Below are 17,598 nucleotides of genomic sequence, written 5' to 3' on the forward strand. Positions count from 1 at the left end.
GGGCAACACCAAGCAAGAAGAGAATGGAAGAAAAACTATCAGCTGAAGGAGGAGTACAGGTAAGTAGTGGGGAGGAGGGAAGGATAATACAGATTAGAGAGGTTTAGAATAAGACAGTATGTAGAAAGAAAATAGGTTTACAAGTGGGTTAAGTTAGAAACAGAGATATGAGCATAAGGGGCGAGTTTAAGAAATACCAGCAGTAAGTTAGAGGCAGGGGGGGCTTTAAGGAGCAGTTCTGGTGGAGCTATAGCAATGCGATTGCTATGGAGCAGCAGAATATTTGTTTAATACACTTAACAGAAAAGCCTTTATGCTCTAATATCATTACAGAAAATATTCTCTACTATAGAGAAAGCTTTACAAAAAATGTAGAGGGTAATTCGGGAGAGACCTTTGGTAGTCCGTGAATATGTTTTATGCTGAGTTCTCCATGGAGGCAAATGCAAGGCACAGGATTGTATTCAGCTGGGCAGGGGGTGAGCAGGTTTCACCTTCAGGAAAATCAGGCTAGCCTATAAATGGAAAGATGGAGGGTTACAGATTAGGGCAGAAGGGCGATAGAATAAGGAGTGGTTTCAGTTCAAGGCTAGAGTACAAGAATACATTTGAACATACAATGCTGTACAGTCTTAAGATACAAAGAAGCAGGCTTTTATCACAGTTGTTTATCACAGAAAAGTACCAACAACATTTATAAATGATCCACTGTATGGGGTAGTAAACCTAATACTGAGGCAGCTAAATATAAATGAGACAGAAACAGGTATTGCAGTAAACAATATTCCATTACGGTTAAAGATCATAACACTTTCTATACACATATTACTGAATGTGCAAGATACAAAAAGTTTTTATTTTCCATTACTGACCAGTTATCACTTGACTTCAGGGGAGGTGATTACAAAAGTAAATTAGAAGGTTTGGAAACAAAATGGCAACTTAAGTTAAATGCTGAGACATCCGGGCTTGAATGAAGCTATTAACATTACATTTTTTTAAAGAATAGAAGGTTAAAAGTTAAGTGAAGTGTTTTAACCTTTTATATTGTATGGAGTGTTTTTGTACTTCTTGACCAATTATAGTTAATTGGTTTTGTAAACTGATTGGTTCAGTTTCTCTTTTTAGCACATGATACTCTGGTTTGTTATTAGTTTTCTGAAAAAGTGTGTCACACGAAAGCATAACAAAAGTTTCTAATGCTCATAAGTTGATTTGAGTTCGTGTTTGCATTTATTTTGTGTTTTTTTTCAGTTGTTTACATTTCAGTTTCCAGTGACAATATAATATAATTTCACCATAATTTCTCATTTCTTTACTTTTTGCTTTCACACATCCCCGTACTGGAACACAGTTAATTTTCTTCTGACATATAAAGTTTGACTTTCCCATAATGGCACATTTGTTTCCATTCTTTCTTTCTTTACACACCATGTATAAAACAAATATGTAACTGCAAACATCATTGAGTTGCTACCTATTCTCTGATCTCACTTTGGATGCAATTTACACATAATACTAATACAGTTTTATCATCCTTTCTGGTTTTATTTATTTTTTTAATTTTCACTTACTTTTACTTCCAGCCTTTATTTTTGTATTTCTTTTCTTTCACCATAACCTCCCACTGACAATTTTGAATTTTGGTCTTGTTACACCACCATTTCAAATTCTTCCTCTTCACCTTCATCACCTTCCAATGTTGCATATTGACTATTCATCTGCATGTCCATATTTTTCCCTCTCTTACAATTGTCTTTACTTCATTTTATCCTTATCCATATCAACTGTATTTTCTTCTTCAGTTATTTTGATCATAACAGCCTCTCAACCAATATCTTTAACAGCATTCTCATCAGACTATGTTTTCTGAAAAAACTTTCTTCTTTATCTAACCCTTCCTTTTAAAAGATTGCACAATAAAAAAATGTCAAAGCTCATTACATTTCCTATACTTTGGCTTGCAATTCGTAATAGTATGACCCCTCTCCCCAAATTGAATGCACCTTTTCTTGTTATAATCCTGCACTAAACAAGTTTCATCACCACAATAACGGGCATTAGGTCATCCCCAGTATCTTAAATTCCTCTATCTTCCAACTTCTTATATATCTTCTTGACTTCATCCACTTTATTACAAACAGACGAAAAATAAGATTTAAGGTCCAATGTATTGGTGCTTGAAGTTCTGCATTGTACATTTAACTTTTAAACTGCAGTACCATATTACACAACAGTTATTCCAATGTGCAATCAGTTTTTCCACTTCATTTATAAATGTTTACAAAAAGTTAAATGTCTCAAAACCCACTTCACAAAATTCCTCTATACCCAGATGTGTTAGTGTTCTTGTACCCAGATGTGTTAGTGTTGTTGTGTCTTGAAACTTAAATCCAAATGGCAAAATGAACCACAAAGAATATTCAACAATGATGAAATGCATATCACATGAAATCCCCCACTACCAACAGTCCAAAAACTAGAAGAATAAAATACAGATACAGTAGCCCAAAGAGAAAAACAAAAATAGTATTGATCTTTGCAACTGCTACACCCAGAAAATATATTGTGATACATGCAGAGACAGAGTTTTAAAATCCCAGGGTTTGTAAGCAGAAACGACAGCAGTGTGGAAAGATAATTTCAACAGTAGTAGGAGTTGTAAGGATTTGTAAAAAGAATTTACAACCACAATTAAATATGCTACCAACACATATAACCTTACATCTCCCTGCAGGAGAAGGCAATTCTGGGCACACTGTGGTTAAGAATAGCATTCATGGAGAACATCAAAGACTGAAGTAATACTGATTTCATAAATTGTAATCATGCTCTGATCTAGGAATGGGGTACATTCTTGTCATGGTATTACAAAACACAAACGACTTGGAGAAATTAAAACAGGCATATCCATAATGCACATCTATTTACATTGTCATTGTTTTTTTGCCTTACTTCTTACCACTGGTTGCTTGTTAAAATTCTGTCGACCCTCTTCCATTCTAATTCATTTTCTTCCTTTTAATAATGTCTACATATGATAGCTTTACCAAACTACCTCGTTGTCTCTGTATATTTTAAAACTGGTTTCTCCACCAGTGGAGTATACAAAGGAAGTCCTTTCCTCCATCACTCTTTGACTCAACTCCTTCTCTTGACCAGAAAGCATTTAATTTCCACTGCTTCCTCAATCACATTGTACACAATTTTTCTCCAGCTAAATTCTGCTCTGTCTTCTGAATCACCTTGATATAATGACTTGATTAAAACTGTTTTGCTAATCCTCTTCCGTATAACTCTGATCTGTCCCTACATTTGGGCTTTTGTTCTTCTATTTTTGGCTTTTTCATGTTTATTCTTTTAACAGGTTGACAGGTATGATGTACCCCATTCTCATTGCGGAACTGTACCTGCTAACACATCATTGTCTACAAACTTCATTTCATGGCTGGTCTGAGAAGAATTAAAGCTAAAAGTCACTTCCACGGCACCCCTGTATTTGCCCCCTGAAGATGAAACTTTGTAGATATAGTTTTCCTCAGATTCTAAGACTTTTCATTCCTCTAAGCCCAACCAGCAGTCCCTGGAATAACCCAGGTGTCACCATCACTTTTGGTCAGAATCCCTAGGACATCTCATTGCCTCTAACCCCTGCCATGGTTTTGCTGGTGTGGTTGCAAAGGATTGGCACAATGTGCCACAGCTGCTCCCTGGGCAGATTAAGCATAAGAAGAGCCTTATCATGGGCATAACCTGTTTGCCAAAGGTAGCTACATAGTGACAATTATACATTAATCTGACTACAGCAAACAAGGGAATGGAACTGATGTGCACATGAAAATCCCAATGGAATGCAAGTACAGTGGTCTCAGAGTTCGTGTATAACAGCAGCACTGGTGTGGGGAGGATAAGAAGCTCATTTGTATAAAAAAAATGTATATATAAAGTTTAACAGTAAGTTTCAAAATGCGTTACTTTTGCATGAATTGCTGTTTATTTGGCAAACTAGTGGCACTTGTGGGACTGTGTCTTGCACTTTCACAGGATCATAGGAGGTTACTAGGTCATTGACTCAGAGGTTATTTGAAGCCTAGCCATTTTATCCCAATGTAATATCACAGATACTCTAGTCAATACCCATGATTGTATTTAGTAATGACTACCCATGTCCAGGAGAGTTGTGGGTGCTATCCCCGGTAAGAATTTGCAGTGCCCCATCCACTCATCCAGGTTCTTTTTAAGCAGTATCATATAGGTGCTCTGCTACACATGAATTGGCAGCCTATTCCAAAGACATGGCAGTTGCTGGTAGAGACATCTGTCCCACCAGCATGTCCTATTCAAGTTGCACTCCATATTTAGGTCACTGGAAAGGGTAGCTCTAGGCCTGTTTGATTCACGGATGTGCAGCAAATTCATTAGGTTTGGGACAGAGATTGCTAGGTAAGCCAGGCATAAGAGATTGCTCGGTAAGCCAGGCATAAGTTTCCCCTAAGAAGTCTATATGACACTGAATATAGTGACAGGGACTTTAGTATGTCTGTGCAAGACATGCTGGATTCCCTTGATTTTCTTAGAAACCTCTGAGGTTTCTCCAATTGCTGCAGGTGCTTTGTACAGTACGTGCTGAAAGGGGCATTCTACTCAATTATGGGCCTGATTAGTGACAAGTATAGAGGGGTTCTAACCTTTTTTCCTAGGAGTGGTGCCTTTGCTAATGAAATGTGCTACATAGAAAGCCGTCCATACTGCAGTAGACACATGGTGGTCAAAGATAATGTCGCACTCTACTTGTGATTCCAGATCTCTTACCACTTTGTAGATATATAGGGTATTATTTTTAATTTGATAGTATGAAGGGGCATTGTATTTATTGAAGGAAATGACTATGCATTTCTTTGCATTCAGTTTGAGACTGTAGCTAAGACAGAAGTATTGGTCTGTGTACGACTCTCCTGAAGTATACTGACACCATTTGGGAATTCAATAATTGCATCCAGTTTACAGCCCACAAACTTGGTGAGCCACAGCCATTAGTTTTGGCCTGGGCTTCTGAGAAGTATATACCAAACAGTACAGTGCCCAGCACTGACCCTTGTAGCACCCCATTAAAGAAAGGTATTTGTACAAAAGCTCTGTGATTTATTCAACCCTGTTGTACGTGACTTTATATTTCATTGTCAAGCGTTTCCTTCTGCTGGAATTTTATTTTGTGGGCCCCCCACTGGTGACAGGTCTGCTGGTTGATGTAGAGTCACCCACCTTGATAGTATATGACTGTTTATGAGACAGCTGGTAAACCATCTTACAATAAAGGGGTTTACATTCAGTTTGCTAAGTTTGTTGATAATGCCTGAATGTGGGATTGTGTCAAATGCCTTTGCCAAGTTGATATATGATGATAATATGATGTATGCACAAGTTTGCCCTTGTCGACAGCCCTGGTTACATTTTTGAAGAAATCCACCAGATTTAACAGGCAGGATCTGTTCCTGAGAAAGTCAAATTAGTTCAGATCCAGAGTTTGGAGGTCACCAATGTCATTATTTATGAAGTCCATGATGATACATTCCATGGCTTTAGAGATGAGGCTGGTCAGACTTATGGGTCTACAATTCCCTGGGTCTGTTGCTACGCCATCTTTGTGGAGGGGAATAACTGCTGCTGTTCTCCATTCCCCAGGATCAAAGCCTGTGGTTAGCCTGTGACTGAACAGGGTACTTAATGGTGATGCTAGTTCATGGTTTTGTTTTCTTAGAAGACAGCCTGGGGTGCCATCTGGTCCCATAGTGGCTGTGCTTCTTGCCCTCAATAAGGCTTTAATGACCTGCCCTTGGATATGTAGGGTGGGGGGTTGTGGGAATGTTTGTGATATCTTTGAAGGGGATAAGAGTGAAATTTGCACCAAATCTGTCCACTAGCAGGTTTGCTACCTCTGTTGGATCAGTGTGTGTGATACCGTTGGGTGGTGGTGCATCTGTTTGTCATGTTAGTGCCAAAGTCAATAGAAAATGTAACTACAGCATTTCACTGACTTTGTATGCCCACTGCTTTATGGCACAAAGTCTACAGCTGTATACCTACTCGCCTCTATTACGGAAATGTCCTATAACTGATCTGTGTGGTTAAGTGCCTCTTTAGTGCCTAACTGCAAAATGAAAGAATGAATGCTTTTAAAAAAGTCAGAAGAATGTTACAATAATCTTACTGTAGTTTGTACCTTTGGCCCACTTCGTCGCTGAATAACATCCTTGATCCAACTCTACTAAGATGGTTAACAAAGAAAAAACATTATATGGCCACGGTAATAGCAAAAGAAAACAGGACAAATAAAAAATAAAAAACAATAGAATTTACAAACATCAACACACTTCATGACCGCAGAGGGCACTACAGCTCAGAAATGAATTTGACTACATATCATAATGTTCTGCTAATTACAGTACTTGGGCAGATCATACTCACGGCCTCCTTTTGAAAACTACATATGACATCACATGACACAATCTCAGGACAAAAATGTAGGGCAAACAGGCAGTACACCTACCACACTGACAGCTGGATGTTGGACAGAAAGATGTTACAAATTACTTGTTCATTTTTAATTATGTGCATTTGTTTGGTAAAATTGCTGCATGCTCTGGAAACAAACAGACCTAAAAGTAAAGCTGTGTACACTTACCATAAATGTAGATGTTATGAGTGTATTTACTGTTGCAGTCCTCACATATGGTTTATCCGGCTCCTGGTAGCCCTCAGTCGGCCCAAATACCAGAGTCCTTGGTATATGATGTCGGCTGCCGCTGGTTGTAAAACTGATCTCAGTACGTCGGGTATAAAGGGCAGCAGCTGATGTCATTTTCTCAGTTTTTCTTGCCTTAACTGTTAGGAGCCCCCAAAAGAAGGCTAACCCGGGAATGGTGGCACCCAGGACACGTCAAACAAAAATAAAAATCTATAGTCTGTGCCTTAGGGAAAAAAGGTGGAATGGAGGGTGGGAAACCAGGATTGCAACAGTGAATACACTTGAACATCTACATGCATGGTAAGTGTACACAACTGTACTATGTTCTTCGTGTTCCACTGTTACAGTCCTCACATATGGGTTGATTCCCAAAGCCCAGTAAGAAGACAAAGGTGGGAGGAAGGATCACAGATTAAGGGTTGGTAAGGAGGCCCTTGAAAACTGCAGAGGCAAAACCAGCACTGGATTTAGAAAACAAGGGTAGACTGTAATGCTTTGTGAAAGTATGGACAGAAGACCAAGCAACTGCTTCTAAAATGTCCTTAGTAGGCACGCCTCTCAGAAAGGCTGCAGAAGTAGAGGCTGCTCTAGCAGAATGGGTCCTAACACCCTGAGGGGGAACCCTTCCATGCTGTAGGTAACAAAAGTGAATACAATGAGCAATCCATTTGTAGATGGTTTGTTTTGAAATAGCTTTACCCTGAGCCCCAGGAGCAAAACTTACCAATAACTGGTCAGATTTTCAAAAGGATTTGGTCCTGTCTAAGTAAAATCTCAGCTGTCTATGCACATCAAGAGAGTGCAGAATCCTTTCCCCTTTATTTTGGGGATTGTTGAAAAATGTAGGCAAGTGAATAGACTGGTTAAGGGTTAAACTGGAAACTACCTTAGGCATGAAGGAGGGATTAGTTCTCAGAGAAACTCGATCTGAGTGAAAAATAATGAAAGGTTCTACTGCCATGAAGGCTTGCAGCTCAGATACCGTGCTAGCTGAAGTAATAGCTAAAAAGAAAGCTGTCTTACAGGATAGAAACTTCAAATCTGCTGAGGCAGCGGGTTCATAGGGAGGCAGAGTAAGTTTTTCCATCAAAAAATAAGATCCCAAGCAGGAGTAGGAGCTCTTCTGGGAGGTCTAAGATTACTAGCTCACCTCAGAAACTGTTTCATCAAGGGGTGAGAAAAAATGGGCTGCTCAAAAGAACAATGAGCTGAAATTACTGAAGCGTGAATTTTGATTGAAGAAAAGGAAAGTCCACCATTAAGCAGTCCTGCTAGGTAGTCAAGAATGAGGGAAGGAGAAGGATGAGAAGAGTCTTCTCCTTTAGCCTGCATCCAAGAGCAAAATCTCTTCCATTTATCTGCACAGGATTTCCTGGTGCTAGGCCTCCTGGCCTCATGATGAACTTCAACCACCTGTTTGGAAAGATTTAAAGTATTAATCAGGCAGTTAAATGCAGAGTTTGAAGATGAGGATGAAGGAACTTTCCCCCTCCCTGAACCAACAGATCTGGTACCAGGGGAAGATGCCAAGGCTGAGCCCATGAAAGGCTGCGAAGGAGGGGATACCAATGCTGCCTGGGCCAATCTGGTGCTATCAGAACAGCCTTTGGTTTTTCATCCCTTACCTTTAGCAGCACCCTGGGAAAAAGAGGCAGAGGAGGGAATGCATAAACTGAGAGGTGCGTCCCCATGGGACGGACAACACATCCACCCTCCAAGCTTTGCTGTGAAACTCCCTGGTGCAGTAGGTTGGAAGGAGATGATTGGTGTGAGAGGAGAAATGATCCACTTGTGGGGTGCCCCAATGATGAGTGATGCGATGGAAAATGTCTGCATTCAGTTGCCACTCGTGAGGATCCAGAACATGTCTGCTCAAATGATCCGCCAAGGAGTTTAGCCTCCCTGGGAGATACTGGGCTATTAGATATAAGCCCATGGAAGATACTGGGCTATTAGATGTAAGGCCAAGGATGCTGCTATGGACCATAGCCTCATGCTTTGTCTGCACAAGGGGTAAGAGTGAGTCCCGCCTGACTGTTGATGTACCACATGACTGTGGTATTGTCTGTCTTGATAAGCAGATTCCCAGGGTAGAGTAAGTCCTTGAAAGCCAGCAAGGCCTGCTGCACTGCCATCAATTCTTCTAAGTTTATGTGCAGATGAATCTGTTGAGTGTTCCAAGTCCCCTGTATGCCCCTGCCCTCCAGATGAGCCCCCATGCAACATCTGAGGCATCTGTGGTGAGAGTCTGGCTGGCAGGCGGTGGGCAGAAAGGCAGACCCTTGTTCTGAGAACAGGCTGTCACCCCCCAGAGGAACTCATGGAATGAGGGGAAGAATCACGTCTAAGTCCTGTGTGTGTTGACACCAAAGATTCTTGAGGTACCATTGAAGTTCTCATATGCAGCCTTGCATATGGGATCATCAAAATACATGAAGCCATGAACCCCAGTGCTTGCAGTAATTGCCTTGCAGAGAGCTGGGTCATGCTTGCCAAGTTCATGAAGTAAGTGGAAAGATCTTCTTGCTTCTGTTGAGGGAGGAATACCATCAGGGTGGCTGTATTCAGACTCGATCCCAGGAAAATAATCTCCCTTGAAGGAACTGACTTTGACTTCTTTTCATTGAGAGTGTACCCCAGAGAGGTGAGAATGTTCTTCACGAAATCCAAATCCTTTTGTAGCTGATCTGGGGAATTTACTTGAATGAGACAGTCGTCCAGGTAAGGATAAATTTGAATATTTTTCTGCCTGTAAAAAGTAATGGCTGGAGCCAGGCACTTTGTAAAAACTCTGGGAGCAGTAGATAAGCCAAAGGGTAATGCAGAGAATTGGAAGTGTTGCTCCCCAGCCCTGAAGCGAAGGAACTGCCTGTAACTCTCCCTTATTGGGATGTGCAGATAAGCCTCCTTGAGATCCAAATTTACCAGCCATGAATCCTTGCCCAGCACTGGTAGTAATTGTTGAAGGGTGAGCATCTTGAATTTGAGAATCACCAGAAAAGTGTTTAGAATGGACAGATCCAGAATAGGGTGCCAGATGCCCCCTTTCTTGGGTACCAGAAAAAGCCTTGAATAAAATCCTAGGCCTGCCTGATTTACAGGAACTGGGCTCTATAGCCCCTATAGTCAGTAGTGAAGAAATTTGTGTTCCTACCTCTGCCCTGAGAGTTCTAGGTATGTCTGGGTACCCTTATAAAAGAGGGAAGGTGTGAAAGTAAAACTTGTAACTTTGGCTTACTATATTGAGCAAAGCACCAAACAAAGCAAGTTCCACAGCGCTATACCAAAAAGCACCAAACAAAGCAAGTTCCACAGCGCTATACCAAAAAAAATTACTAAAACAAAGCTTTCAAAGTCCTTCTTCAGTGTTAGATAAAATTCTAGTCAGGACATCACATCCTTTATACTTAAAATACAATAAAACACATGACATAGGCTACCTATCATAAATCAAACTTAATAAAATGTTGTTGCTGGTTCCACTTTATGTTTGATTCACTATATATATATATATATATATATATATATATATATATATATATATATATATATATATATATATATATTAGTTTTTTGATTACTATATTGAGCACCCATTTATCGTCTGGGATGGTAGACCATACGCCTGCGAACCTGGCTAACCTTCCCCCCAAAGGAAACCCCACTGAGATTGTTTGCTTTAGGAAACTGGCTTAGAACTTCCTGATTTAGCAGAAGGATGCCATTGCTTAGCCATTTGAGGGGCAGAAGCCTGCCCTCTGGAAGACCTGAAACCCCTAGGCCTAGAGTGACCCTGCTTGCCAGATCAGGGAAAGACCAATGCTTGGAAGGATAATGTCTACTGAACTGAGGCTGAATCTGAAGGAAATCTTTTACAACTTGCATAGATTTTGCCTTATCCTCCAACTTCTTCATTACCTCCTCAGCCTTATTACCAAAAAGATTGCCCTTGTGCAAAGGAACATCCAGCAATTTAGATTTAACTGGTTCAGAAAGAGGCTGCTCCCTGAGCCAAGCATGCCTTCTAATTACAGAACCAGTGGCTGCTGTTCTGCAGGAAGCTTCCAAAGTGTCAAAACCACAATGAAGTGAATGTTTATTAAAGTGGCAGAATTCATTAAGTCTTGTAAATCTTTGTTCTCCGTCATGGAAGGAATATCTCCAAGTTTAACCTTAATAGCCTCCAAAGTATGCTGCTGATACTTAAGCATGTGAAAAAGACAATTCACTGATCTAATGGCAAGAGTTGCAGAGGTATAGACTTTTTTACCCCACCTGTCCAAGGCCCTAGATTCCTCATCAGAAGGCACAGGGTTTTTAGCAATAGTAGCCTTAACACCATTGGGGCTTTGAGAAATAATTTCTGGATCAGCAGAAGGGTTATTAAAAAGGAACTGATGAGAATCAGAAACGCTGTCATACCTATGCAGTTTTCTGGGGCAAGAATTTTCCATGAAAACATCATCCACAACTTCCAAAACTGGAGGTATAGCCAGAGGCTTATGCTGCAGCAAATCTAAAAATTCCCTGATTATTTTCTTAGACTGTGGAAAATCCTGACATTCCCATTTAAAATGCTCCCCAAGAGTATTCAAAGTATTCTCAAAGGAAACATTTTCTGGAGGGGAGGCAGTAGGGATAGAGTCCTCAGCATCAGAATCCTCAAAGCCAGAAAAAAGTTGAGAATTTCCTTCTTCACCAGCAGGCATACTGGAAATTTCAGAATCTGAGACAGACAAAACATCAGGAGATAATTCCCTAGCCCTCTTTGAAAAGGGGGGGGGGGGTGAGAGCCCCTAATCAGGGAAAGAAGATCACCAGCCATCTTTACCAACTGGGACTGAGGTACAGGAGGGGAGGCCGACGCCTGCTTGTGAGTAGATTTGCGGCTGGCAGGTTTACTAGCAATCCGGTGGGACTCAGGAGGCCTAGCAACTGCAGAAGTCTGAACTAAGGTAGTCGGTCTGGTTCTGGTCTCATGTCGAAAAAAGAGGCGTCAGAAGCCGGTGCCTGCAAAGTGGCTCCAGACCCATCTGAGGCGGCGACAGGCAGGGTCTGTAGGCGAAAAAGCAGCCTGCAGCATGGAGGACTCCATAAAGGTCTTGGCAGAGGCCTGCAGCTGAAAATCTGCAGTCTGCAGTGGCTGCGAAAGCACCTCACTGACTACCACTGTGCTGATGACCAGTTTCACCAGTGCGTCGTCAGACGATTTAACCCTAGGCCTACCTCGGTCCTTATTTTTGCATTTCATAGGTATATCCAAAGTCAGGAGATCAGAAGACGCCATACCTTCGAACTTAGGCCAGACTCCGAAATGCTTATACAAAATCTTAGCTCTATGACGTATGGTACACGGGGTTAAAGGAAGCACAGAGATCACAGTTAGGGACAAGGCCCAAACAAGTTATACAACAGGAATGTAAATCACGGTGCGGAATCTGTTTTCCACAGGCAAGACAGTTATTAACTTTATCTGACATTCGTTAAAGCAAGAAAAGAGGATCCCCGACAGGGTACTTATCTGAAGGTATCTTCAACTTGGTAGTCGGAAAGCAAAATGAAGGTAAACGGCCGACCCGCACTAGTGCGAATTGCATCTGCTTCGGGTTCTGTGGCAAGAAAGATTGAGGAAATGGTGTTGTCTGCCACCCTTTATACCTGACGTACTGACACCAGTTTTACAACCAGCAGCAGCCGACTTCATATACCAAGGACTCTGGTATTCGGGCCAACTGAGGGCTACCGGGAGCCAGATAACCCATATGTGAGGACTGCAACAGTGAAACATGAAGAACATCATCATTTTAAAATGTACTTATGTTGTCTATCATGCTGTGCTTTTCTCCTTTCTGTTCAAAGTTATAAACCACCACTTGCTTGGCCAAGCCAAAAAAAAGTACAATCACATTACCATCAGTTCACTAAAAAGTATGCATCATTAAAGGCGCATCAAACAAGCCTTCGGTTTATGGGGGATTTAAACAAATCATCCCTTGGATAATTCTTTCTCTTTTGAGACTTACGTTTTCAGAATGCACTGCATAAATAAATATTTCATAAATAAAATCAATCAAATCATCATATGTATCCGATGTCTCATTATAAGCAGGAGCTTTTTGCTGGGCATACAAAAGCCATCCTTTGAAATTAGTATTCAAAGTGTTGAAACACACATTAGCATAACACAACCCTGACACAATGAGTTAATGGATAGCCTAACAATCACTTAATATAATAAAACAAGCAGAAGATCGTACAACCAAAACTTAAAGTGAATAAACGGTCCAGGCAGTAGCAGGAAATGGCTGAATAAAAAAATTTAATGTTAAAATAAACACACAAGCGCTTTCACCCTGACACAATGCAGGGCTTTTTCAACTGAAATGCACAAACACAATACTCCTCAGGAGCATTGTGTCAGGGTGAAAGCGCTTGTGTGTTTATTTTTACATTAAATTATTTTATTCAGCCATTTCCTGCTGCTGCCTGGGACTGTTTATTCACTTCAAATCACTTAATATGTTAATTTTTTTTCTACACATTTAGGGACTCACATAGATGAGATAAATGAAATACACTTTTAGATGTATACAATACAGTAAATGAGTTACTATTATTTAGATTAGTAAAAGCAACTAAAAAACTATCAAACATGAGTTAATAGAGTTAGTAATACCTCTTGATCTACAACAGTCACTACGGATTTCTGTTCTACATGATTGGAAGTTGCAGACTGGACAGTTTCACCATGTGATGGAAAGAAAGCAACAAACATTATGGTTAGTACATATAATACAACATGACAGACACATTTAACTGATAACAGATTCATTTGTGGTGTTAGCAAACAACGATGTGAGTCATTAACAAAGAATTGACAAGCAACACAACATTTAACTCAATCTCCAGGAGTCACAAAAAATTACTTTTAGTTTAAATTTTTTTAAGAAACCAGTCTTAAAGCTCAGTATTGTTAATAAATTAGTTATATATTTTTAAACATTGACGATGCTTGTACTTCATTAATGGAATATGTTATAAACACACGACAATCTCCAAAAATCAATTTTCAGACATTTGTAATACAGTTCTTTAATTATCTTCTCTGAAAAACTTGAACTAAGGCTAAATCATGTATGTTGAACCTATCTCAAATATTTTATGCAAAGTGTACTCTTAATTATTATGCACAAATCCTCTGTATGAGTTCAGCATTAAATCTAATCTTTCTCGTATAATAGTGACAACAACAGTATTGGTAAAATGCAAGACATACTCGGAGATGAAATTAAATATACCAGTCTCTGTCTTAATGAAATTAATATTGCTTACTCTAAAATAGACTTTGCTATCACAGAATTATTATATGAAGGCAAGATAGATATACAAACATATAATTATCTTTGGACAGAAAAAAACAGTTATACCATCCAATTTTGGAATTCCCCAAAGTGCATAAAGATGCCAATAACTCAGCGCTTAGACCCACTGTGGCAGCAAACAGATCCAAAACCCATGCATTAGCTAAACATATTGATATGAAACTTAAAACAATATAGTTTGGGCAGGAGGGTATTTTAAAGGAGTCATGGTACTTCTTTAAATCTATTGACCAGAATCAATATAATAATGAGATGATATTTGTTACTATAGATATTATGGATTTATTTTCTGTTATACCACGTGAAACAGGTAATGGAGTGGTTTGAAGAGCCTCTGGTAGAAGAAAAGAAGTTAAAAATTAAGGATTTTAGAACACTATTAGAACTGATGCAAATAGTACTTAAAATAATTGTATTCATTTTAAAGGGGAATTCTTTAAAGAAAAAAATGGAGTTGCTATGCGGGCAAGTTGTCTCTATAGCTTTGCAAATATTGTTTTACGTATGTGGGAGAAAAAAATATATATTTTTAGTTCGCCCTATGCAAATGTTGGTGTATGTACAAATGACACTTTGATGATTTATGTATCTTTTGGAAGAACACAGAAGAGAAGTTAAAATAATTTTTAAATTATATTAGTGGTACTACCGAGCTTTTAAAATTTATTTACAATTTAAGTAAAAATTTAGGTAATTACTTAGATGTAACAATTCATAAAGTTATAACTCAAAAAGAATACAAGTCCACAGTGTACAGAAAAAGTACTTTTTCCAGTTCATACTTATATTTTGCTAGTGTACATCCCTATAAACAAAAAAGAACTATTTTAAAAAAGCAATGTATTAGGATATCAAAGATGACCTCAGATGAAATGGATTTTAAATATGAATGTAATATTGTAAAAATTATATTCTTGGATAGAAAATACCCAAACAAATTGATTGAGGAAGTTTTATATGAAGTAACCGAGGGAAAAAAGATAGATTTTGTCCTTTGATAGGAAAAGGGAACATACCTTTAGAAATAAGTAATACAGATACAGACTGGAAGAACAACAATAGTATTGTGGTTAAGCATGTGGGAGTACAGACAGGAACATGAGTTATGAATTTTAATAAAGATGCTAAGGTTATTAAAAATATTATATCTAAAAATTGGAACATGATCTCCAGTTTCTCTGGTTTGGGTATTATATTTAAACAACTTAAATGCACTTATAGAAAGGAGAAGATTATCAGAAATTATTTATAGAGTGATTTTTACAAACATGCAGATCCAGGAAAAAGAAAGTACATATTTATGTGGAAAATGTGCCCAATGCCCACATATCAGTATTAAAGAAAGTGTTTATATACAGAGCAGAGATAGATACATACAGGTTAAAAAGTTCACAAATTGCGATAGTAAAGGAGTTGCATGCTAAGCTAAATATAAAAAATGTTCTGCATTTTATGTGGGGAAAGCAGAAAGGGCATTAAAAAGAATCTATAAACATATATGATATCACAGGAAAGATATTACTAATGCACTGTATAAATATAGTATTAATTGTAAGGAAGCTTTTAATTTTTGTATTGGAAGAAATTCCTTATGATGTATGAGGAGGACAATGCCAGACAAAAACGGAATATCAACAAATATTTTGCAATTGATTCTTGAGGCCAACAAATTTCCTGGACTTTATGAAAATATCTCCCTTATTCCAGTTTTAAAACTTAGGTCCACTAGACATTAACATTATATATATTTTTATATTATTTTTCATAGCATTTTAAAAATATCGGTATTTTAAGAGCATCTTCATTTTCATATGTTAGTATATTTAAATATTTAAGCGTTTAAGGGTGTTTTTATTAAATAGAGAAGCACTTTCATAGATGGAATTACAATATTTAGAACATTTAGGTTGTATTTATTGTTGTCCACACTAGATGGCAGTATAGTCAAAGTTCTTGTATTCTTCCTTCACAGCAGATTTCTTACTGCATATTTGTTCCTTCATAGTATAACAAGCTTGTTTTTAACACTTCCTTCACACTTTCTATCATAATTTGAATCATGTTTTAAAGCTTTTTTAAAAGTTCTTAATATTTAGGAATAGACAGCTTTATAATGGAACACAGTTAACTTATGTTTAATTCAATTACTGAGTCTGATTTTCCAAATAGGTTTAGTATATATTGAAGTGAGGGGTAGTTAAGAGACAGAAGTTGTAGGCTAGAAGAAAAATGCAGTGATCTAGTTGAGCGTTATTTTCACTGGTTTTGGTTGCTCTACAGTTGGATTTGTTGTCAATATAACTTTTTATCCTGTAAGCTGGTTGATTTTGGTTCACCTCTATAGTGTTATTTTTCTGTGGTTTGTTTGTAGTGAGCTTGTGCTCAGCTCACTACTTTGGCACTGTTTGTCTTTTTGTGAACTTTTAAAACTTGAATCAAGTCTAAATCATGTTTGTTGAACCTATCTCTACTAATTTATTCACAGTGTACTCTTAATTACTATGCGCATCTCATCTGTACGAGTTCAGCATTAAATCTAATATTTATAATATAACAGTGACAAAGAACTTTTAAGCATGCTAGCAGGAATTTAAAAAAAAAAAACACTTTTCCTTCTGTCTTGTTAGAGTCTGAGAAATGGTAGACTTTTGTTAAGTATTCTGGCATCACAAGAAAGTCGAATCATACACAATGAGAAAAAAGCCTCTTCAGTTCCGTGCTCCTATAAGCTCAAACTATACCTGCAAAAGTATTTTGCATCATTTAATAAGCCATTTTCACAGTGTTCATAATTGAGACTGTCAGAATAAAGGGAGCGTGAAAGGGAAGATATCAAAGGGACGAAAACATGTTATACAGTTTAGTCAGCTGTAGTTACCTGGACTATGTCCCAAGTCTCTCAAAACCCTCAGGCACCTGCTCTCTCTCTCTCTCTGGCAAATACACACACAAACAAGACAACACAACACAGTACTTCTGTGATTCAGATATGATGCAACAGCTGACTACGTGGGAAAGTGAAGCAGCAAATGAAACAGTACTTACATTTAAAACATGCAGACAAGTACCAACCACAGCCATCCTAAGCCAATGACGGGTGCATTGTTGCATGGATACATTACCAGAAACTGCCTACCAAATCTGAACTTTGGAAATGTGAGTACTACAAAACAAAATAACCAAAGCCACAGGCCGCAACAAACCAAACAACCAAATACTAAACCTATAAAACCATTTTTGTTGGGTAATATGTGACAACTTTCTTGTGCAACAAAGAATCCTTTAGAGACTGGCTCTAGTGGTTACAAATATTTAATTTTGTACCCAACACTTTAAATATGTGTGTGAAGGAGAAGGGTAACGTAAGACATTCCTATGTGTCAAAAGTAAAAGAACATGTATATAATGTGCATCTATTCACTACAAAATATACAGTATATGGAAATAGCCTTGAATGTTGACTTCCAAGAT

At 38.4% G+C, this 17,598-nt stretch overlaps 1 protein-coding gene across 1 annotated transcript in view; it reads right to left on the bottom strand.

The window, feature by feature from the left end:
- The window catches only part of PPFIBP2 (PPFIA binding protein 2), a gene marked incomplete in the record, with an annotated part of 2,221,164 nt that overhangs the window by 250,950 nt on the left and 1,952,616 nt on the right, over positions 1 to 17,598 (bottom strand). Inside the window, 1 exon segment of the mRNA XM_044058974.1 lies at positions 13,422 to 13,478. Within this exon segment, the coding sequence (XP_043914909.1) occupies positions 13,422 to 13,478 (57 nt within the window).

Source organism: Protopterus annectens, chromosome 17.part0 (genome assembly GCF_019279795.1).
Source record: "Protopterus annectens isolate FY-2018-M chromosome 17.part0, PAN1.0, whole genome shotgun sequence".
In the NCBI taxonomy this organism is placed as follows: Eukaryota; Metazoa; Chordata; order Ceratodontiformes; family Protopteridae; genus Protopterus; species Protopterus annectens.